The 25,397-nt window shown below is 35.6% G+C and overlaps 1 protein-coding gene across 1 annotated transcript in view; it reads right to left on the bottom strand.

Annotated features, from left to right (window-relative positions):
- CTNNA3 (catenin alpha 3) overlaps nt 1-25,397 on the bottom strand; it is a 586,211-nt gene that overhangs the window by 204,474 nt on the left and 356,340 nt on the right. Inside the window, exon 10 of the mRNA XM_013945648.2 lies at nt 2,533-2,625. Within this exon, the coding sequence (XP_013801102.2) occupies nt 2,533-2,625 (93 nt within the window). The remainder of the gene's footprint in view (nt 1-2,532; nt 2,626-25,397) is intronic.

The following is a 25,397-nucleotide window of genomic DNA, read 5'->3' as shown; positions in this document are numbered from 1 at the left end:
GCCAGACATGCTTGTTGAGCCACCTAAAAGTGAATTAGGCCAAACTGGATGTAAATGTAAATCAAGAATCCAGGCAGAGAGAAACCCCCACCCTTGGCTGCTAGTCTCCTATATTTAGGATGTTTTTGAATCTTTCTTAACTCTGACAGGTTTAACCTCTATCAGCAACCTTTGTCTACTCCAGAGGAACGTATAAAAGAGGAGCCAGAAACTTCTTAAAATGTACCACAGAAGTGAAACATATGGGTAACAAATTCAAATTCTAGATTAAGAAATAATTCTGCAGATTTCTACCCCTGCTGTTCACAACCAGAACAGTTTGCGCTTGCTTTTGTAGGTATTTTTGTAAGTATTTATATAAAATATTCAAGAAACCCTCCCTCCCCAAAAGCTAATAACAATTAGGCTAGAAGTTATTTTTCATTTTGTGAAACATTTTAGTTGCTCTTTATTTATTCTATTGTTATAGACAAAATATTAAATATTTTTAAAGTTAATTGCTCATGAAATATTCATGCAAATACAGTAATAACAAGCATCATGTGTTTCGTATCTGCTCTAATGTATATCTCTAGCTGATTTCTTTTGTTGAATATCTCAAAATATTTCAACCCTCTATTTTTTAACTACAGTACAGCATAGTCAGTGTAACATAAGTGTTTGTATGAATTCTAATAATGTAAAGGCTTTCCTCCAGTGTTTGCAAATTCTGTATCTGCTTTTTCCCTACTGGTATATGGAAAATTTTACTGCTCAAATCTGCAGAACTCCAAGACTCCAAGGGTTTTTCTGGTTTTAGAGTCTTTTTAACTCAATCTATTCAGATTTCAACGCAAACAACATGACTCCCTTCAAACAAGGCATCCTTCAGAGCATATGAGAGTAAAAAAGTTTTCTACCATAAAGATCTAAGCACACTGGGGAGTTCTGCATGCAGACTTCCCCCTTCCAAACTCTGATAGGCCCTGCAGAGATCTTCAGACATAATTACTTCCCCTGTGGAGAATTTTTAAATGATACGACAAAATCTGCTTTACTGTAAAAAAGTAGGAGCTGCCTTCTGTTATTTTTCATTTAAGTAAAACACCAATTGCTTTCACAAGGCATGGTGCTTATCTGAGAAAGCAGCAAATCTTGCATGATGAACACATCATCAATAATTACATAATCTGAATACGTGCATATCACATTCATCATTTAGACAGATCTATAATCATCAACTAATTCATCCCAGTTTCACCCCTGAGGTTAAAAAAAAACTAAACCAAACTTCCATTTTACTACAGGAAATTAAAGCCCTAGAAACTTAAATGGCTGTGGAGAAAAATCAATGTTGGAGTAAAAACTGGATTTTAGGAGTTTATGGTACCAAATTCAATACTTAAAGTGCATGTTTTCAATAAAAAGAAAGAAAATTACATCTGGATGCATAATAATGTATTAAAAAGGTGCATTTGTACCCTCAGAGAAACAAAGAACCTGGAAGAAGCTGTTCATAAATTCTTCTTACAAGATTAAAACCAATAATAAATTAAAGCAAAGAGTGGGATGGAAAAAAAACACTGAATTGTAAAAACATTATAGAAACATACACAAACTGAATGATTCAAGACAAAACACTGTAGTCTGTGAAATTTTCAGACTACCACATTTTCTTGATGTAAGTTTCTCTGAGTCTTGCCATTTACTCAACAGGCATAAAATGGACTTCTCAACCTTGTAATTGAACATATTATTAATATTTGCTCTTCACACTTTCTATTTCTACTGCATTTATCATTCAAACATGTGAAGCAGTATGAATATTTAGGCCACTGTGTAACCTATATTGTTTTTTAAAGAACTAATGGTCTTGAATTTACACAGCTGATGCACTCAGATCAGATTCACACAATTCGATAACATGTTTTGCTTTAAATAGAAGAATACAGTTGCCGAATTTTGTATGCGTATAATTTTGAATACGACAAATACAGAGTGAGTACCTTTTTGGTACTTAATACCTTCCCAAAAATGCATCTGTAGTTGTGCTGCTTCTCGTTCAGTTGCTTAATGCAAAATCTCAAGCTTTTGGATTGTTGTTAATCAGAGGAATTCACACTGGAACATTCACATATATACGTACACACTAAACCAAGATGCAATAATGCTTCAAGTTAAAAGTCAAAGTATGTATTGCTTTGTAAGAGCAAAGACACTTCCAATTTACCTATCGCATAACATTGTTTATTCAATCAGGTCTAATTTCAGAAATATCTAGAAACATTTGTTTCTTTCAACTGCAGTTCTTACAACTTTTTAAGGCTCCCAATCAATACAAACTATTAACAACTATGTTACCACAAAGAAATAAAAGTATTAACTGAATTTTTTGCCCTTGATTTATCCTTTGGTCTCAACTTACCTGAATTTTAGTGTGAATCCAGTGTGAATTTTAGTTTGAAGGACTATGAATAGATATCTGTGTTGTATAACAAAAACACAGCATACACCCAGTGCACTCTGATGGGAATTAATTGAAAAAAGTCATACCTGTGGGCACAAAGTCTCTATGTGATTAGCTGCCACGTGGACAATTTTCATTCCATCTTCATTTGTTGACAATGAACAAGCAAGATTAGCAACCTTAAATAAATGAACAAAAAAGTAGTTTTGTAAGCAAGTATTCATCTCCAGACTGTAAAATAGGCCAAAAATATCTCTGCTAGATAACTTACTGTTATTGAGGGAAATAATGTATTTATGCATGTCTTGGCCAAGAACCCATTTGAACAAGGAAACTCGGGGGGGGGGGGGGAACAGGACTGTGAAAAGAGGTGACAAGAACAAGAAGTCTCATGGCCTGCTCCCATTTTAGGTTCAGCACTTAATAGCAGCAGTGTGATGTTCTCTCCTATTTGGATACCATTAGGAAATTTCAAATTAGGATCCTAAGGCTTCAGCTAGATTGCTTGTGATTGCTTTATTTTTCTTTTTCTCCTTACTTTTAGGATCTTAAAGATCAAATAATATTAGCCTTGATTTGCCATAGTAAGATGCAGATAGAGCGATCTATGCCCTGAGCTATCCACAGATAATTAATTAGTGGTATGATTTTCTACTAAAATAGTCATATCAGTACAGCTTATATTGAAAATGTACTTCCACAGATATCACAGTTTTCTAAACAAGCATAAGTTCCATTTTATTTTACTATACACCATGGAGAAAATACAGCTTTCTCTACAGGAAAAAAGGCCATCCAGGTGGCTTCATGGTTCTACAAGTTTGAGTAAACAAAAGAAAAAGAATGCATTCCCACTTCAGTTCTTTGCAACTCAGTATCAACAGGAGGTAACAGGTGGGCTTGACAAGACACAACAGGGGTTGGGGCATGGGGATCTGGTAGATCTTCTCACCATGTTAAGGTCATATAAGACCCTTATGTAAACTACAGCACCCGTTAGTGCAACAGTTAGTGAAATAGCCATTGTTAAAGTAGCTGTATTCCGTATGAGTCCCACTAATGTTACATGGATCCAGAACTGCCCTCTTTAGCAATGTAAGTATCAACGCAGATACAAATACGCATAGTTAATTCATGGTTATTCAAAACTCATGCAATAGTTTGTATGGCTCAAGTGCTAAAAAGTAAAAACAACTCCTCTTCATTTACTTAAACTTAAGGACACGATTTATAACAAAGAGCAGTAATTCAGTGACGATCTATTATCAAAGGCTTCCATTATTCTTAGTTAATTTATATAAAATAATTAAACAGAATTAGTTAGCCCAAGGCCACATAAATTATTTTACCCTACCAAAAATTCAGAAGTCATGACTAAGACTCCTTCTGAAGAGGATGAGGGCTAGAATGCATAGCATTGCACATATAGCTATGCTTAGTTAGAAATGCTTTATCAGCATATTCCTAGTATTCCTAGACAAGTCATCTGTTCCCCACCTATATGGTGCATAGTCTTGTCTGCTTAAAAGTTAGGGTTAGGATTGAAGAAATCACTTTTCACAGAGGAGCTCACACTGCATATTATGTACAATTACTACAAATGCTTTGGTATCATTCTAATACAACTCTAAGAGACACTTCACTCCCTCCTACAAAACAGTTACTTTCCACTGGGTTGAAGGGCAAGATTTTTCATTGTTGCTTACAGAAAGTAATTCATATAACTATAATACTGAATATTTTAATTGAATTTCTTTGCCTCAATCTCTGAGCTGCTTGTGCATCCCAAATGTAACAACACTAGATTCATTCATGCTGCATTAATATACTATCACATATAAAAAGTATTCTGAAAGGCTGAGTGCCAAAATACTGATCTTTTTCCTACAGAGTTCCTCACTGCCTGAAGCAGTAACACTTCAAAGTGCAAGAAAATGCAATAAAAGCCATCCTCCAGAATGAAATACACACTCTCAGATACTTTTTCTCTTTGCCATGAGGTCCCATGTTTCCAATTTCATTTCATAGTTCGTGGGAAATTTTTTTAATTTCTTGGGATCCACTGTAAATGCATACATGGTAGGCAGATCCTGGCTGTCATTATCCAGAAGAAGAGTTTTGAGTTCTCCACTGTATGCAATAACTGCTTATGACAGTCCTTGTCATAAATTGTGTCATACAATCATAATATAACAGTTTAGTTTGGAAGAGGCTTCCAGAGGTCACCTAGTCCAACCCTCTCCTCAAAATATGAGCGTGAATGCTGAACCAATCCATACCAGTGGTTCCTACAAAGCAGATCAGCATCTGGGGATCAACTAAATGTATTTTACCATGTCATATCAAACACTAGAAGGAAAAGAAACGTGGTCCTCTGGCTAAATATGTTCAGAAAATGGCTGGAAAGGACCTCTTAATCTACAAGTATTCACTTTTCTTTGAAGTCAATTACCATGACATTTTTTAAATAGAATTTGAAAAAAAAGGTTTTGCTCTTATCCTTCCCCTCCTGACTCTTCAGCTGTAAGTAATCCTTGGTGTTCTTAAAGCACTAGCAGCAAATTAAGGATATAAACATTAAGAAGTTGCATTAAGCCACTTTACAACTAAAATCTAACAGAAGGCCATTTGCTGCAAGGACCAAAGAAGGACAAAAATCATAGAACACACATTTTTGTAAGACTCTGAAAGAGCAGTTTACACTTAAAAGTATTTTAAAAATCAATAAAGAAAGTAGTTGGCTAGTCACTTTTGCATGACCAGTTTTACTGCGCTACAACATTTCTGCTGGTATTTCAAATTCATACTAACACTACTATACCAACAGTGAAATTGGTCCTTTGCCTCACACCTCAATTGACATTAGGTAATCTTTTGTTCCCATTAAACAAAATGGGTAAAACTTTCTTCTGTTAGTACTTAAATGGCACCATTTGTATGTGTATTGTATATATATATAGTTTATGCATAAGTAAAAATATTCTGTCAATCTCAGTAGAAGGTACTTAGATTAATAGCTGTTCCACCCAAAACAATCAAGATTCCAATAAATCATTAGCATGGCCTCAACCATCAGTGCACTGTTAGTCTTTTCCTCACTGCCTCCTGAAAAAAATCTCCTTAGCACCACAATTCATAACACCATAATCCATATAAATCACACGGAAAAAAGTTAAATGTGGTTGAAAAAGGATGAAAAAAACTCTTATGTGTAATTTCTTCAAATGTAAGGTAGGGCTGAATTATTTGAGAACCTCAAATCAGTCTTTTCTGAAGCTGTCATGTTGCTACAAAGGATGATGAGCTGTTTCATCAATACTAAATGCCTGCAACCTATAAGGAAACCAAGCCCTAAACTCTGAGAAGATTTATTACCTTGCTTCCCTGAAAATGTCACACACATCTGGAAAGGTTTCTCAAATGAGAAAAATTCTTTATTATGCTACAGTCCATCTCCTAAGCAATTTAAACTACACAAATACAACACATTTGTTTTGTATTTTCTATGCTGAGTCGCTACCTTATCTTCAAGGGTCTTCAAGCCCAAGTATACTGCACTGTCAAAATAAGTAAAACTGCAGAATAAAGAGCCAACAATTCTCAGTCAGAAAAACATTCCCTTTTGTAAGAGCAAAGTTTGTCAGAACAAAGACAAAGCTATCTTTGGGAGGCTGGTCTAACTGAAGTTAGCTCTAACAGAAACTTTAAAAAGTCATCACAGATTTTTCAGCTTTTTTCTCCCTGTGAAAAAGCTTATTTCTTCAACTTGTTGCACTGTGCAGTACAAGTCTATTCATAATCTTTCCCTCCAAACATTTCCAAGATACTACCAAAGTAAACCCACACAGCTCTTTCAGGAAGACATGATGAACAGACAATGAACCATCCAAGATGAGTTTTAGTAATATTACCTGATACACTAATTAAGGTGCAGTCTTAACAGGGAAGAGAGAGACTCTGAACTGGGCAGATGATTGTAGTAGCAATAGTAAATATAAAATACTCCATGCATCTGACTGGTTTTTAGACTATGAAGACACCAAAGACTGTATTATTTGATGCCCGTTATCTGTGCACAAAATATATACCAACGCACATTTCCTTCATGTTCATTAACTCAAAAAAGCTTCTTACAGGCACTTTACCCTGAGTTTTTACTTTCAGTATTGACTGAGGGTCTATGTTTCTTTACTGGAGGGCAGGAGTCCCCCTCCTTTAGAATTCAATGAACCAGCAACTCTTCAGGCTAGAAATTGTTCCAAAATGAGATCTGGGCATGCAAGATGCAATCCATAAAGATAATGTAATTATAGTCTTATCTCACTAGCTTACATATTACAGGGAGCATGTATGTATGTCTAGGAGAGCTTTTTGTCTGAAAAATTGTGCCTTAAGTGTGTGAGCTGAAAAAGTTCAGACACGGTTCATGTGTGACTCTGCTTCAAAGAAAAAGGAAGAGATATTTAGAGGTTGAGATGCATTATATATGAACACATTCACATTGTTGGCACAAATACTTTGAGATGGAAAGCTTTTTGGCTTGATTATGCTCACTTGATTATGCTCAAGTACACTTACACTCTGTACCCTGATGTACCTTCCACTTGCTTTATATCCTCAGCTTTTTTCAACCTCAGGTTTTCAAAAGCTTTCCATTGAGATTATAAGGCAAAACAGAAGAAAACATATAGGAAAGCATCTTGGAGAATGCCAATTACTTCCACTGGTGATTTCAGAAAGGCTTGATAATCTGCAACAGCAAACGCCCTAGAGTCATACGTCGCTGATAGCAATGAAGATAATATAACATCCTTCTTGTTGACAAAAGGAAAAGCATTCCCAGTCCAGTAAGATCCTATGGAAAAGTGAAGGTCACAAGCCAAGTGAGACTGCCTTTTTATTGGGAGACCAAGAGGTCTTACCATGTTGACTTTGCTGAGAAGGAAGAGGAAGGTATGATCCTATTGGTGAAGTACCCTGGGAGACATTAGTCACAAACCAATGAAGCCTGATATGGTCTGAGAATGGATCTTGGTTCAGACTTAACTCTAACCTGAGCAATGGATCTGTTCACAAGGAACTTCCCACTTCTCCCAAGTTTTTGGCTCAGATTTTGACCGATGCTGCATTTTTCAAGAATGTGTTCCTCACCAAAGACAACAATCATCTTACACATCCATCAAGGAAAAGAAAGTATCCTCTTCGAGATGGGCCATACTACAGAAAAAATGTCACTGAGAAGGGAAAAGATGAATGGGAGAGAAAAGAAGTTACTTTATACAAAGAAAGTAGGACCAAATAAGTACAGCTAATAAAAACAAGAAAATAAAGTAAGAACAAAAACAGAGGCTGATGTTTAAAAAGCTGTCTCAGAATGCTTTTAGACAACTGAGAGAAACTGCAGCATGCCCTGTCCATTGCCATACATGCCTTGCCATACATGCAAGGACAAAGCAGGAACATGCCTTTGAACTGCTAAGGCTAAGAAGTCTCCATTCTTGAGTGCCTGTATGTACAGAGAGGTACATACAAATAATCACACCAAGAAAATCACTACTTCTTTTTGTTCTATACCTACCAAAATTGACCAGGACCAGATGGCCAGCTGCTTTCAAGTTTTTGTTTAAGAATTTAAATTACAAGAAACTGAAATACTCATGGTTTAGCTTTTTTAAAAAATAATGTATAATTTAATGATAATCTGTCAAATACTTTTAAGTGTAGAAATAAAAAAAAACCAGAAAGCCACAAAAACAAAGCTTAGCTTCAGTGCATACCTGCCATTTAAGAATTTACTGTTTACCTCACTATATCCTTCACATACCTTAAAAAAGTTTTCTACACTTTTACTAAAATTATTATTGTGTTGTGGATTCGAGTTTATGGAACACAAATCAACAAACTTGTTCAGGTAAGAAAGAGTTTGGTCAACCTTTGCAAAAGAGAAATCTAACTAGTTAATTTCTAGGTTGAAAATATTTTTATATACTAATTTATTATTCAGCCTCAGGATTAAGCCTTAGCTTCATAGTTTATGTAGGTTCTTTCTGGGGTTTGGGCCAGTTTTGCAATAGTTAATAAATTTTTCTTTTTCTTCTCTCTTGGAAGAGTTGGAGGTCTCCTAAGCCAAGGCTTCCCTTGTTGGGTATAGCTTAGGGATGAGCCTTTACCTTAGCTCCATGTGAAAACCACCTGATTGGCAGTGAAATTGAAAATTAGATCACCAAAATGCTAACCCCAAGAACTCCCACAAATCCCTTTAAGGAGTAGGTAAGTTCTCCCACAATTAATGGGGGGGGGGGGCAGCGCAAAGGGGATATATACGGAATCTTAGTAGAAAAGTTCTTAAACAAAAGTGAATATATTTTGTTTCACCTGAATAATGAAAATTTGAAGTTAATCCTTGTGTCACAGCATTTAGAACCACAACACAAGACAAGCAACTAAAGATAACGGCAGAGAGTGAAGCAAAACAAAGACAATACAAAAGGAAGGTACTCACAGCAAGGCCTGAGGTTTTAGTGATGGGCAGATTTGTTATACTGTCCACTGTAATGAAGAATATTGGCAAATGGAAAGCAGGCTTATGTAAATAATTGATTTTTCTGAATTTAAGTAAGTGGGAAGAAAAAAGAAAAAAAAAAGAGAGAGACTCAGTGAAACTGACCAAAGTATGTTTTCACTTCTAGCAACGTTTCACCTGAAAGCTCCAACAGCTTCATATGAGAATGAGTGTAGTTCTGAGCTCTGCCTAGAATAACAGCACTAGGGAATTTGGCGAGTTCACTGCTAGTGGAACGCAGAGGGAAGAAGCTGGACTCAAGAGCAACTGGAATGAAAATGAAGAAAAACTTGTCAGTGGCCATAAGCAGATCATTAAATGAATTAAGAAATTAAAGGGAGAAATGCAGAATTTGGGTAGGTAAGTGAAGTTTTTTAATATGGAAAAAAAAACTGAAGTACACTTGTATTGTGAAAACAAAAAAACAAAGGACACTGAGAAAATAAGAGGATGAAAGTCCTGGAAGTGGGTTTGAGAAAGAGACAGAAAAAATTGCAATAACTGAGACAAACACAGCAATCCAAGAAGAACAAATGAAACATTTATGGTCTGTGAAAAGGTAGGAGTTGCAGAAGAGAGGCCACTTTGTACTTTTTAAGTTGCAATTACAAAAAGTAGATAGGAACCTATGCATAGTAAGAAATGAAAAGCTGGTGAAAAGGATGGAAGTTTTCAAATAATGAGTCAGAGGTAGAGACTAGGCAAAAGCAGGCAGGATTGATGACATGAGATGTAAAGTGAGAAAAGACTGCAGAACAAAAAAAGAAAGAAAATAACATTGCAACCGAGGAGATCAGTTTGATCCCAGGATTTCAGATAGAGATGCCTCAGACAACACAATCAAGAGCAAAGAAAACAGACTACATATGCAGGGCTGAGGTTTGGACAGAGGTATATGCCGTAATTACAAGGGGAGCATTAGGAATGAGCTTACAGAAAGTAAGTGATGCACAGAATGTGTAACTATACCAAGGAGAGAAACAGGAGAGAGGAGGGAAAAAGAGAAAGAAAGAAAGAAAAAAAAAACAGCTAGCAGAAAGCTGAGAGAACCTAAGCAGTAAGGGGAACCATAGTCACAGAGAGGCCAAAGAGCATGTGCAAGGGATAGCTCTGAGGTTCATGAATATGATACTGTAAACTATAGCTATCTAAACAGTGTCAAGAATAGCATGGGTACTCAGCAGTAAATCCCAGATATTACATGTGTCCAAACAATGCATCCAAGATGCATGCCCTCAAACTCCAACTAAACTCTGAAAACGTCCCACAGTCTGGCATTTGCTTAACTCTCCCATGCTTCATACCATTAGAGAATGAGTAAGTTTCAGTCCCTCAGGCCTCCAACTCTTCAGGATGACAATTCTGTGAGGTGGGAGTCTCATCTTCTCTTGTCACTCCCCAGTGACAAGCAGAAAATGCTTAAAAACTCCCCCTTTGCCAACGTACACAAACTGAATGTTTGTGTAAGAAGATATAGCCTTGTGCTGATAAGGATCTTTGTCATCTGAATGGACGGCATACCCCCCTCAAATAAGAAGGAATTGTCTTGTGCTCTGTGGATAAATACAGCCAAATGCATCTCACAGTAAATAACTGTAACAAAATGCATCACTAGTAAAACATACTTACTGCAGTAGCAGAACATGAAAATAGTTATGAACCACTAACATATTAGGTTAACAAAGCATCTCTGTTTGAACCAATGTTTTCTACTGTTCTCTGAGAACATAGCAGAACTATGTACTGCAGGTCTAGCAATTGCTTAATGTGATCATGCTCAAAGAGAGCAAGTGTCAACACCAATGTCATTAGCACTGCTGTTATCACACATGTCTACAGATATGCAATGCCAAATCTGAAACTAGATTTTTAGGTAGCAAAAGATAAGTACATCACTGCACTTTATCACCACCTGCTTCATTCTCAGCTAAGAAAAGCTTTATTCATCAAATGTCCACATGGAGAACAGAGAGTTAAATGCATCACAGAGAAATTGTTTTCAGCCAAATGCACTGCATTAACTTCTAAAAATATCAGTTATTTTCTTAGGGACAGGCCATCTGCCAGCTCACTAAATTCCCCTCATACAAATTGTAATGAATAAAGCAACATGTTCTTTAGATTTTACCTCCCTCACTCCACCAATAAGAGCTTAATTTCTGTTCATTATGTTAGTCCAGACTCCTAACTCACTTATACCGTAAGCCAGTGATGACTAAGCTGTTTTCAAGAAAGCTTGTGATTCCCCTTCTTGCTGAAGACTTCATATTCCTGTAGCAAAGACTTTCTGTCAAGAACTCTATTCCTTTCACTAACAATAGTTCTGCCTAACTTTAACATCACAAGGCCCCTCGCCGTTCTGCAGGCTAAACCCAAAAGTTCTTTGTAAGATTTGTTAGCATAGTGTGAGGAAGTCTCTGGGGACCCTCACTCTCCAGTTTATCTACGGATACTCTGAAGAACATGCTGGGAGTAAGGATAGCCTTGGATGAAGAATGCTTTAAGAGCTGTTAGTATGCTCTTAATCCAAATTAAGGAAAAAAGCACACCAATGATTTATGGCATCTAAAATAAAACCTGAAATGTTGCAGATTGCATGAAGACTTAAGAACAAAACAAAATCTTCCATTTTCTTCAAAAAGCTTTTAGCTGTTAAAATGAAAAGACAAAAGAGATGCAACATGCTGTATTTACGGGATCTATTAGCCTGTAAAAGAAGGCTTTTCTCTACTATACATATGTAAAATGAGAATGGACAAAATATACTAGTATCTCAAGGAAAGAGACATCCAGAAGTTCCCATAAAAAAACTACTCAAAAGAAAACTCTTATGCAACCTCAATTTTTTCCATTCTCACTGTAATTGTGTTGCTATGTAATTTAATATTTTTCCAAAAGCAAAACTGTAATTCTACTGAATTAAATCTGCATAAATCTCTTTCTCAGTAATAATGACTCTCAAATATCCACAGAATCTTATCAAAACCTCAACTACCTTGAACAAACTAAAAGAATTCAGTTGTTTAAATCCCTCCTTGGACAATAAATCAGAGAACTATGACGACATTCGTGTAACTTTTAAATTAGCAACATCGAACAAAAAGTGTTTTCCATGGAACTTCACTTGGATTTTTTAATTCTGATGTTGAATGCCTCATCTTTTTTTTCCCTACATTTTGTACATCTCATCACTAGATAGCAATCAGAAAAATATAACTCATAAAGGAAGTCAAACTTGGAATTGTAATGTCCTATCAAGGAAAGACCACAGCGGTCAGCAGAATGTATATTTGCTTTCTTCACTGTTTTGTACCGTTTTTAAACAGGGACAAGCAGACCAAAGCCAGAGTTATTCTACAGTTTCCCAGATAGTTATACCAAATTATTTTGATACCGTTAAAACCTCAATATAACTACTACGTATTTTAGAAGAGAGTTTAATAACGTGTTGTAATTTATATCTGAACTTCAGATTAATTTTTTCTTTTTTTTGGTATAATAGTATGAATTTGCTATGGAGGGAAAGAGAAATATATGATGTGCTACAGCAGATTTAGAGAAGTTTGGCAGAATAGCCATAGTCTGCAATACCACTTGGAAATATATGGCAGAAATAATATTACTTCTAAGCAAGTTTTTCAATCCATGTAGTCATTTGAGAACAGAATCAAAGCTACAGCAGATCAGAAAATATGGTAATTTTTATCTTGAAGCTCAAAAGTAAACAACAGATTTACTGATTTAAAAAACAGGTTTAATATCAGTAAGGTCACATTTCCATCTTCAAAACCAGAAGCCATTTGAAATTATAAATGAATATGAAAAAAAATACATGCAAAAGTGACTTATTTTTGTAGCACATTTATAGATACTTGAGAGGTTTAAAAAGCCCAAATGTTATCAAATTTTGAGATCAGCGCTCATATTAAATGATATCACATTATTAGAATATTCTTGGGTTTTACTCCTAGTGACAATTGACCCATGACTGCTCTGTGAAAGCTGCACTTTCTTGCATGCAGACTCATACCTCTGAGAAGTATCAATGGACTGCTCAGAAACAATACTGCAATCTTTTCACAAGAAATCATGAAGTACAAAGTTACACTAAACTAAAAGTTTTTCCATGATATTTAGCAACATGTGAAATCACATCAAATTACCAACATACCTCCCTTTTTCAATTTGCTATAATGCTCTAAACCTTCTCGATAAATATTTAACATACTATTACTACAATAGAACCTAATTTCTGTATGTCACAGGATTTCAGATATTGTCTTTACTAAAAATTGTTTCAAGCATGGTGATCTTATGATTTTGTCAGCCATTTTTCAAAATGTATATAATAAAGACCGAAACAAAAACCTATTGCTATTTCTCAAAACTAAGTTTAAGCTTTTCCTGTACATACTTCTTCTATTTACTAACCAGATTCACATAAGCGTTAAAGTGATAGTGTATTTAACAAGTCATAGACTTGATGACTGTGATAAAGGGGGTTAAAAAGGCCAAAACCAAGATCAGGGCCTCATTTTGGTACAAATTTCACAAAAGGCAGAGCCTCAAAGACCTTTTGTCCATGAAGCTTTACTTTTGTAACAGCCAAAAAGAGATGGACATCAAATATGAAGAATGAAAGGGGGAAGAAAAAGACAACAATAAAGCAATCCGGTAAGGTAGAGATTAATCACAAGTAATTGCAGTTCAGAAGTTATTTCATTCGTGGGATTTGAGAGCAAACGAGAAGCAGACTGGGGAATAACATTTGCATTACAATCCTCATTACAGCAGTCAACATAGCTTTTAATATAAATCACCTAATCTACATTAATTGATGTGGTTTTGTTCATTTTTAACTGTTGGTCTGCTCTCCTCTAATTGTAATTGAAAAAATGTCCTTACATAATCTTTGCTTCTAGTTTTGTAGTACATTGAAGTACCTTCTGTAAGTCGAGGTTTTCTTAGCTTCTACTAATAGACAGCTTTATACATAAAGCCTTAAAAAAAGACCCTTATGAGGCAGCTGACTTTATTCATACAAAATAAAGTCATGGAAAAACTAGGAAGTTCAGCAATAGATAATGACACTATTTTATACTTTTTAAGGAAAAGGCTGCATTGATATATGTATGTCTTCTAGTCACTGCTGCATTTTTATGTGTATTTATGATTATTATATGTATTTTTATGAGCTTAATAAAACTTACACAGACTGGAACATTTTTTGGAGAGGAAAACCACATTCCTGTGGACTGAAAACTGACCTCCAGTGGGCAATAAAGCAAGATCACAATGTTGCTTGTTTTTCAACCCATCTCTTACTGTAAACCTTAATTTCTTCTCAGATTAAGTTGAATAGTAATACTGAGCTATTTGCAAGTTGCTGTCAGTTTCCATATTATTTTATATAGTTTATAAAATGTTTTAAATTACTTCTGGCTGAAAGTTAAAATATTACTTTAATTTTTATTAATTGTTACTTTTGCGGGAGTAAAGTTAGAAACCATACTTAATACAAATTGCGTTAGTTACCTTCCCTGTTTCTCTCTCAACTTTTGGCCTTTGACTCTTGCAGAAACATTCCCAAATCTACTAATTTAACTACTGGGAAGCACTACATATATGCAAGCCTCTCTGCCCATCTTTTGATTTCTTTGCATTTCTCTTTTACATTTTGTGCATCTCTAACTCATCTATTTCCTGCAGAACTGAATTACATAGTACAATATTAATGTCATAATCACTACTGCTTTGACAAAATTAGCTCTACCTTATGCCCTGGGGCTTATCACTGCCCCTCTTCAACTGTAACTATCTTATTGACACAAAGAAATGCCTCAAGAGTATTACATAACTTAAAATGTTGCCTGTAAGGTTGTTTGTCAAGCATGCTAAAAGATCTGATTTCAGTAATTTGTTAATAAAGGTACTTGAGCACCAATGGACTAGACTGTTCTATCCTTTCAACCAATATTAATCTAGAACAACCCACTGCAATCTGTTTATTTCAAGCTGTATGTGCTCAGACCAGTCTTATCTCACATACATTCAGGAGTCTGTTCTGATAAATTGGGCCTAAGTTTTATAAACAAAAACAAAATATAAATGGAAAACAGATTTAAAAACTCAGTATTTTGAAGCAAAGATTGCACATGTGTGAGAATCCTGCACAGTAACACTTCAGAAATTATTCACTTTTCTATAAAGATATGAGGCTTGATTCAAGAGACCAATTAAGCTTTCTCTCACTGCTCTGGGATACAGTAAAGACAGCTGAGTGCAAAGCTGATTCCCTCTCTAGACCTTAGTGTCCACAGCCCTAGTTACAGACAAGGAAAAGATACTATATTTGGATTACAATTGTTTTCTGGCAACCCACATTAGCTGAACATTCCACTAAGTAGGAGAAGCTGGCTTTAATGCACTTGTCTGTAGACATGACCGACATTTAACTGATAGTGCCTCAATGAATGTACCACCCACACCAGCACCAGACTTAAAATTTATTGCAGTGACCATAGAGTAGCCTTTAATATCTGAAGAAAGGTCCTTCCAAGAACCTAAAGCTAACAGCAGAAGATCTAACTACAATAAGGAGACATCCTTTCCCTTAACACCTTTTGCTGAACTGTTAACAACAGAGAGGTCACCAACCAGTACCACGTGAGTATATATAGAAATATAAGGAAAACCATCTGAAAGAGAGAATAGGACAAGCAGAAAACTGAATTAAAAAAAAAATGTTGCACTGCCTTGTCCCTACCTCTTTCTTCATCCACACAGAACTTTCAGTATAATTCCAGTGTAAAGAGCAATTTATCTGAGCAGCAGACAGAGATTTTGTATGTTAAACTGGAAGAAAGCATGGTTCTCAAAAAAGTGACTATCCAATTCTGCAATCATGAAACCAGCAACCAACCTTTTTATTTTCCTTATTTCAATCTGACAAATATGACAAGTAAGATAGCACTTAACCACAGAAAGAGGCCATCAGTCATGCACAGACTGAGCTAATTACTTAAAATACCTAAGAAGATGAAAAGTTACCAAAACTCTTTGCCGGAATCTAAAATTTTTGAGGGATGCAGACACCACACATGCAGAAGTGCTTTTAAATGAATCTGTGAGCTTAACTCAACTTTTACTTGTCTGACATTAACAAGACTTGATAAATATCTGTCACCTCCGAAAGTTTAGTAAGTATCAGGGTGGATTAATGAGTTCTCAAAACAAATACAGTGGCTGAAATTTCAAATATCCCATGTATTTTCCAGATTTAAAGTAAGAGACCATCATAATCTTATGAGAGGCAATACTTTGCTTTTTCACTCATTCTTTAATATCTTCTTAGGTATTTCAATGTAAAACTTCCAAATATCTTTTTCCTTTTGAATGAAAATTTCTTTCTTCCTTTCTTCTCTATATTTAACCTCCCATCTTCTGCACTTAATAATCAAGGAGCAAATTCAAAATACATAACCACAAACTGTCATGGTAACACTCAAGATTTCAGACCTTCTTTCAAAACATAGCAGCATTGTTATTATTATTATTTCTTGGTATCTTCAAATTTTATGCAATATCTTCATTTATAAAAGGAAAGGTAGGAACAGAACATATGCATGAATATATTCTCATTTATTTTCTGATCACTGTTTATTCAAATATTCTGCAGTCCAATATCCATTACCTTTGTTCTAAGATGTTTCTATTAGATTAAATAATGAATGGTTTTGTTATACAGATAACCAAATGCATTGAGCTGACCTTTTTTTCCCCTAGCCCCCAAGTCTTAGATTCTTCTAGTTATCAAAATCTGAATTTATGTTCACTTCTTTGTCTCTGACGCATTAACTGAGCCAGAACTTGATCCCTAGAGATGATATTTTCTCCAAAATGCATACACCCTCCATTATTCAAATCAGTGTGAGCTGAAACTCAATATGCTAACGAACTGAAGGCACAGAGGTCTCACCCAGCACTTAATAAATATTAGTAGAGCAGGAGTGGAAACAAGATTTCCTGTGTCTGTCTAGTATTTCAAAATACTCTCTCTCAAAGAGTCAGGGTACTCGGTTAAAAATTTGAACATTCTGGAATATTCTGAGACACATCAAAATGAAGTTATCGATTTCCTTCCTCTCCTTTGTTTCAAACAAATGTTTAACTACATTTAACTACATTATATATAGTCAATATTATCATGACAAAAGGCAGTGTTTTGACCTTATCCAAATGAAGCACTTTGAACCTTACTGAAATGAGTAATTTCATGCTAGTATTAACAAAGATCAATCCAGAGGAATGATCAGGCAGATTCTGATATCTATCTGGCATTAGACAGATGAAGGCAACTTTGTTAATATAATCTTTAATACCTTCTGTTACTTGAGTCAGTATGTTCAACAAGGCAACAAACGTACCTCAAATGTAGTAACACACTATGTTTCAAAAAATGTTTTAAAAGCTGTATCATCTCAGCGACTGGAGCACAGGAGTGAATGGGTGATTCTGGAATCCACTACTGAACTGCCACTGACCTGTGGCATCTGATTTGAGCTCTGCTTCAGCTTTAAACCCTGTTTCCCCTTGTTACTCTACCTTTTCTTGGAGTCGTATAGGGCAGGGACTATACCTTCTTAGATGTTACTAGAGGTGTTGGAGCAGTGGGGATGATCTCAGTTGGGATTTTTCAGTTCATTATATAAATAATAATTACAAGATGTTTTTTACATTCATCTTGGCAACACCAAAATACTGCAGTAAGTGAGAGAAAAAAAAAAAACATTTCAAGTAGGTGTGTTTTAAAGTCAAATGTTTTTAAAATGTTAAAATAATACACTTGCAATCTTCCAATTAATTTAACTGTAGAAAAGCTTTCTCTTTTTGACATTAGAGAGAAAGGCAGTGGTAATACAGGCAGAGATTGAATTTTTAATACTGCAATACCTACAACCTTACCAATTAATGCATTTAGGAGGGGGCTGACACCACCTCTTCATTTCAGCTGACCCATGAGAGGTTTTAGTGAAGGTAAATTTAATTAGATCAAAATCATCATCAGATAAATGGGCTATCATTAAAGCAAACAAAAATTCCACGTCGTTTGTCTCTGCCAAAGCACACTGCTCACAGGTACAAGTATTCAGACTCACTAGATACATGTGTTTACTTGTGCTGGAACTGTACTAGTACAAACTAAAGAAAATGGGCAATAAGTAAATTTCTTTTCTTTTTTAATTTGTAACATTTTATCTATTCCCAAAGTCAAAATTTACCCTTAAAATAACTCATTAAAGCAAGCTTAAGAATAATTTACTTTAGAATTATGAAGTGCTTTTCAAAATTGGAAGTGTCAATTTTTCAAGACCAAGATGTTTCACAGAGTCGTACCATTTAAAGTATCTGTCAAAACACAGCCAAGATTCTGATGAAATCCAGCCTACCTGGCAGACTTCTGATAGAGACCTGCCAAAATACATAATAGTTTGATTGGTTAACTGCTGGAGACCTCAGGATTTCTAAGATTTCCAGCTCTGTAACCTGGAGCACCAAGATTTCCAGCATCCTGGCCCCACCCCTCCCAAGCTCAGGGCCCAGATTTCAGCAGAGTTTCTAGGCATACCTACATGGCACAATAGAGGGCAGAGTACACACTGGAGACTACACTTGTTTCAAATGCAGAACCAGTGTAACGTCATAAGCATGGTGTTGCACCCAATGAATGGTGATCAACTGAGCTTATTAACACTTAAGCTGCACTTTACAGTACTGTCTGCTACCAGAAAATAGCAGTTCAGGCCAGCCCTAAAAAGGATGCCTCTTATCAGACTCTACTGTATGCTGTCAGCATGCACTGACAGTCCAGATTCTTTATCATCATCAGAGAACTTCAAAGTCCTTTGAAACCAAGGCGTGCCAGGTTTCTAGACCAGCTCTTTGGTCTGAAGTCCCACAAGTCCCACTCTGCTATGGAACCAGCAACCTAGGCAAAGGATCCTGCTATGCAGTATAAAACCAGAAATCCTCAATTAACTTATCTTGAATTGGCTATACTTTCAAAGATTCCCATGATCTCAATTCTGAGTATGCAGTGGGAACTTCCAGGGATTTTTCATAATCCAGGACAATTTCACAACAGTCAGAAAATGCCCAGCTCACTTCTTACTGCCTTTCCCCAAGGAAAAACAAACTTCATACCATTTTAAAATAAACACTGTAATTCTTGAATTTTACTACAGGACCTGTATGTTTTGTCTTGTTCCAGAATAAAAAAAAATTTAATACTAAATTTTCTGTGGAACTGCAAATACAGACCACGTCTGTATACCAGACAGAATACCCTCTCTATTCCTACAGCATACATGCTTGCCTCAGGCTAGTGCAAAGGTCTAAGCATATCTACAGAGAGGGCTTGCAAATACTTTTAGCCCAGAATCTAATAAGGCTCTTTGGATGGCTGAGAAGTGAAAAAGCGAAAATCGTGATACCAGCTGTATCAGTCTTGCAGACCCCTATGATTTGCTGATGAAATCAGATTTCCATTTTAATTCCTGCATTATTCCCTACACAGCATCATTTTAGAAGAACAGTATTTTCAGATTTACTGAATATTGTAATTCAGTTGCATTAGACTAGGCCAGGCAAACAAAAAATGTAGACGCCCTGGGGGCAAGGAGGTACTTGCCTTTTTCTTTTTCCCCCCAAATCCGCATCCTGATTCAAAGCAAAGATTTGAGTCTGAATGTCTTTCCAGCACTGTAATCACTTAGATACATAGCCAGAAAGAGTTTTTCTATCTTTCACTTCAAAGTAAGTGCTTTCAATTCCTTGAAACAGGACACTTGACAGGTAAGACATCAAATTAATCTTTTTTTTTGAATACAAAACCAAAACACAGTTCACGTTCTTAAAACAGTTCATAAGAGAAGTAGTCCCTTACAAAAATTAAATATTTATCTTTTTATAAAAATAGCCATACTTTAAGCACATTGTTCTTATGCAATGTCTGGAATGGTTTCACACATTACAGCTGTATATTTTTATACTAAAAGCTCAGTAGTAATAAGTAGAGAATAATTAATCTAAAAAAAATCTTAGAACAGTAACTTGGCTGTGAGGCATTCGCATCTGAAAACTTACAGAAAAGAATCATTTGGACAAGTAATGAATACTGCATTACAAATACTTACAATAATCATGACATAAGGAAAAGAAATCCAAAAAATCCACAGCTAATCAAAGAAAATGAAAGATCAGTGAAAAAAAAAACATGTCTTCAGAATCTAACCCTCCTCCAGATCAGCCTTTCACAGAATTTTTGCCTCCCCAGAAAGTACTGAAACTCATTTTATGATATTTATAATACTTACCACCTGCTTCTGCAGTATAGGACTTATACAGCAGCACAGGTTTTTGGAATAGGTTTTTGGGGGTTTGGGGGAGTGTTTTTTTTTCTTTTCTTTCAGTAAGGAGCAGTAATTTATATTCTAGTCCATTACCAGCTATCATTACTATTAACTACTGGTACAGAATTATAGATGTGTGTGGTGCTTGAGCACTTACAAACATATCTACAATGAGAATAACAGGAAGAAAGTCAACAATAACAGTCGGAGGGTCAGATACAGGTGAACAAAATCTGACATGTAGAATGTTAATGCATATTATCTGAGACCATAAATGAACTCTTCAGCAAACAAACAGAACATTCAATGGAGAAAGCTAATTTTACTCTCCATAGTTGAAAGGAAACAAGACAGAAATATAAGCACACACTTAGTCAGTGGTGCAAATTCAATTCACCATATTACCTGAAATAAAGTAGTTCACATCTGTCATCAGTCATAAAAACTTTGATATTAATTCTCACACTTCTGTCCTTAACAGTACCTTACTTTATTTTCTGCAGGATGCAATAGTACAGGACCACTCAATAAATTTTAGCTGAGGACCCCAGGAAGGCCAGAATGCTTTCCTAACAACATTAGAAATATCACCAAAACCTTAGCGAACATCAGAAACATACACAGATAGTATTTTGTTCTCCATAAAATCTAAACAGCTTTTGAGATATATGTGTGTGCACGCACGTTTTTTTTTTAAACTGGGTCTTGATGAAAAGTCACAGTATGTCTATGAACTACCTAAAAGACTGTTCTTCCAGTACTAATGAAAAACAAAAAGGCAAAATTACTTACTTCAATGGAATCTTACCTTCCTTTGGAAATACATGAATATAGAACTCTCCACTTAGAGAACAGGATTCTTCATAAACACAATGCTTTGAGCTCTATGTTTTCTGCCCGTTGATGACTGACAGCAAGGTTAAATGAAATCCTAACATCCTGGAGATTTCTCCCTGCAGGTAAATACTGCATCCCAAGCCTTCCAGTAATTTTTTTTTTTTTTTTAATATCCACTCAAGGCAAAATTGTCCACAAGACAGACCAATTCCAAATAGTCAAGATAAGGTTAAAAAAAAAAAAGTTCCCTAAAGAAAATAAAGTTTTAGAGTCATTTAGACTTTGAGGAATGGAGGGAAGGTATTGCATTCAGTAAAATCAGCAATGACATAATCTACTTTTGGGTTTTTTTTAATATTCTCTTTTAATCATGCATTGAAGTTTTTCCTCTACCCCCTAAATTAAGGCATTGCCTAAACTGGCTTAATCTTCTAAAATCTGGCTGGTGAAAGTGAAAAATTCGACAGAATAACTTCCATTTGACCAGCATTCTTAAAGATATCACTTTCCTTCTTTTTACTGTCTCCTCAAAAGTTCAAATTAAAAATGTAGGTTTTGATATTTAGGTACTTTTTCTCTATCACATATGTAAAGTAATCTAAAATGGTAAGTATTCTGTCGAAGAGATTACTGGTATTATTTTTCAGTATAAAAGTGAGTTTAGGAAAATAAACTTTGGACTTCAAAAGAAGAAAAGAATTTCTGGACCTAAATGCTTTTGAAGTACCTATTAAGTACGCAGCATCTGTTAAAACCTTGGGGAAAAAAAGATCTGTTTCTCTGATTTCTTGGAGTAAACCATTTATTTTGCTCACATCAAGTTACCTCCAAGACTAAGTTCTAAATCTGTGGCTGTTTTAGTTTATGATTTCACTGCTATCATTTTACCCAAACAGAAACAAAGGAAAAAAATGATTTTCTTGGACCCATATTTTGTTTTGAAAACTCTGAAATGTAATGATTTCTAGACTAAGAAAGCTTTTCCAAGAGTCACTGCCTTCCTACTTCACTCTCGCAGTAGAGACAAAGACACTTGTAACTGTGAGAGCACAAACCAACACGAGTTTTACCTCCATATCAGGTTTACCAATGCCTGCAACTGAGCAAACTCACAGCAAATTAAAACTGGTAGGCAGCAGAAAAGCTGGTAGCCTGAAAGCTCACACTGAGGGCTAGCGAACAGGCAGGACTCACAGCTGCTGCAGAGAATTTGGACAACATACTGCAAGAGAAATTAGCTTGGAGAAGGTATTAATCCGGCCATCTGTGCATGTACAGCTGAACTGCTGCACCTCTGCAAATAATTATCTTAAAACAATTATCTAATTTAGCACCCTCTCATGCTATCTTTCAGGTACAGAATCAGCATAGTAGTTGTCAATCCAGGAAACCCTACGCAAAAAAGACTGTACAATAAACAAGACCTTAAAGTGCAACGTAAAAACTAAGCATGCTGCCAGCCTGAAAATATATAGGTCTAACAGAGGCAGGTTTCCAGACAACAAACTTTGCTCATTAAAGGAAGCAAACATTCAATCCATGTATGGAGCTGATCTCTCAAGGTAGACTTGCCAAAATAACAGATAAGCATTTTATTTCCTACTATCTCACACAAAAAATGGTTGTCAGAAATAATACCCACACTACCTAAACAGAAAGAAATGTTTAATAAGTCTATGTGCTCAAACAGAATGAGACTACAGAAAGACACTGAGGACAGAGATTGGAGAGGGCGGGAAAAAAAACTGAAACCAATAAATAGGAATAAGACAACTATAATGTCAAAGATCTAAGAACTCTTGTGACTTTGGGAATCATATCTCCTGTTAGCAGCAGACTCATCTATGGACCAGGTAATTCCAGTTCAGGAACATTCTGCTGAGAGAAATGAATCCAGCTCGGATTAAATGCCTCCAAAGAGTAAAACTTATACAAAAGATCTAAATACAAGAGCTGGTAGCACAGAACAAATTCAAAGGCTTAAGATAGTGGAACTAAGACAAAATAATAGAGTTGCATCAACCAGTCTAGTTTACAGACTGTACACTGAGAAAATTAATGTTGAAGGGAAAAAAAACATATCCAGGTAACTATTCAGAAAAGGATGTGAGAAATAATCCCACTTGACCAAATTCTGTCTGTATAATGGGGAATGAACAGCATTAGTCTATGCAGGGAAAGAAAACAGGAAGACTGTTATTTTACAGTACCATTTTAATGAATCTAAACATTCTAACATCATGCCCTGCAGAAGGCTGCCTGCTATTCTAATTACAAGGCCTGAAACTCCACGTGGATCGTTCAGCCAAATGCAATGCAACCCAGGCGCAATAATATTAGCCCAGAAATTGTAGCAAGAACTAGTGGCAAACAATAAAACATTATGAAGACATTGAACAAACATAGATTACTGACAGAAAAATCTACAAAATAAAACATTGTATTAGCAAGTAATTGACAGCAGTTGACAAATAAGAGTAGCCTACACTGCTTGCAAACCTATCACTGTATAAAAGATCAATATGGAACAACATTCACCTGGACCCTGCCCTACTTCTGCAAGTCCAGAAGCCTTTGGGCAGTTGAATACTCAAAGCCACAGAGGCTAGAAATCCAGCCTCCAGTGGTCTACAGAGAAATCAGTTACTGAAGGGGCAAATTAGTCTGCATTGATCTGTGTCATTCAATCTCCCTGCTGGCATGCTCTACTTTGTATTTAATTATAAACAAATAATTTCACAGCTTTGTGGAAGACCCACAGTCAATACCCTGCCTCCTACAGTTTCTTATATAAAATAGATGTGTTACAGTATAACAGACTGGCAACTCCCAAAACAGCTATTCATCTGTGGGTCTCAGCACCCCATTTCAAGCCTCAATCCGGAAGAGATTTCACTGTAAATTTTGCACATACCAAATGAGTTCACTGATCCATCCGAACTATATGCAATCCTGTAGATCCACAAAGTAGTATTTCCTTTTTTTTTTTTTCCATTAAAAGTTTCATCAAGTCTAAGGTTCATGTCAATTTGGATCAGAAACAGTTTCTGAATAATCATATTGGGGGCAGAAACATTTCTTGAAAAGCTCCAGTTAATGAAACATTTTGTCAGGAAATCTTAAAATAAGAAAGCAGAGTAACCTAACATAACATATACACACACACACATATGCCTATGCACACAAACGTATATGTATTTTCTTTTATAAAGGCAATGTCTTAATCTTTAATCGCCAAAAACCACCTCTAAGTCATAATATGTATGTATAAACTCTACATCAATACTAAACAGTCATGTAGCAGCCACAGAGAGTCATCCATGATCTGCTTCCTGTTTTTCTTCTGTTGACTGAATATCCCACTGGGGTTTTAGTATTACCTTAGAAGCCTCTGAATGGTTATTCAATATATTCTGAACAGTTATTTAATAAATTTAGCACTAGAATAATAGCCTCAAATATTTGTTAACTTATATACCAAATTTTTTCTTCCTTTAAACAAAACCAACTGTAAAAGACACAGCATTAACCAAGGATGTGTTAAGATAGATGAATGCCTTTTCATTCACAGATCATCTCCACCAGAATAATTTGCTGCTAGCGAATTTCATTTTATAAAGGTTAATTAACATTGGGAGAGGTTTTTCTAATTGCATGGTATCAATAAATAAAGTAAAAGACTATTTATTTTACAAAAAAGTCACTTTGTGCCAGCACAGAATCAATGCACCACCTCAGTCTCAGTGAAATCTTTGTGGGCTCCATTTTGCCTATGCGAAGACAAATTTCATTCCTTTTGAACAAATGTATTTAGAAGCTCAAGTTTATTTCAAAAATCTTAAAATTTCTGGAAATGAATGCATGGTAACCGCGATCCTTTCCTTCTGAGATAAGTGTGCACTAGAAAAAGTAGCAGCCAGGAAGATGAATGAGTACAGCTAATTTCTGTCCACAGCTATTCTGCAGTCACAATCTATCACCCTTCCCCCCAAATCAACCTAGATCAACATGGTAAAGTAGGACAGAATTGCTAGTGCACATAGGTTTTAAGCCTTTAATCAAGAAATATTGTAAAAATAATGATTATTTCTACCTTTAAAATAAATTGTTCTCACTTTCAATTACTTTCAGCCTGATAAAG

The sequence above is a fragment of the Apteryx mantelli genome, chromosome 7 (genome assembly GCF_036417845.1).
Source record: "Apteryx mantelli isolate bAptMan1 chromosome 7, bAptMan1.hap1, whole genome shotgun sequence".
Classification (NCBI taxonomy): Eukaryota; Metazoa; Chordata; class Aves; order Apterygiformes; family Apterygidae; genus Apteryx; species Apteryx mantelli.
Note: the sequence above shows the minus strand (reverse complement) of the source record. Positions and strands in the feature narration are given on the sequence as shown.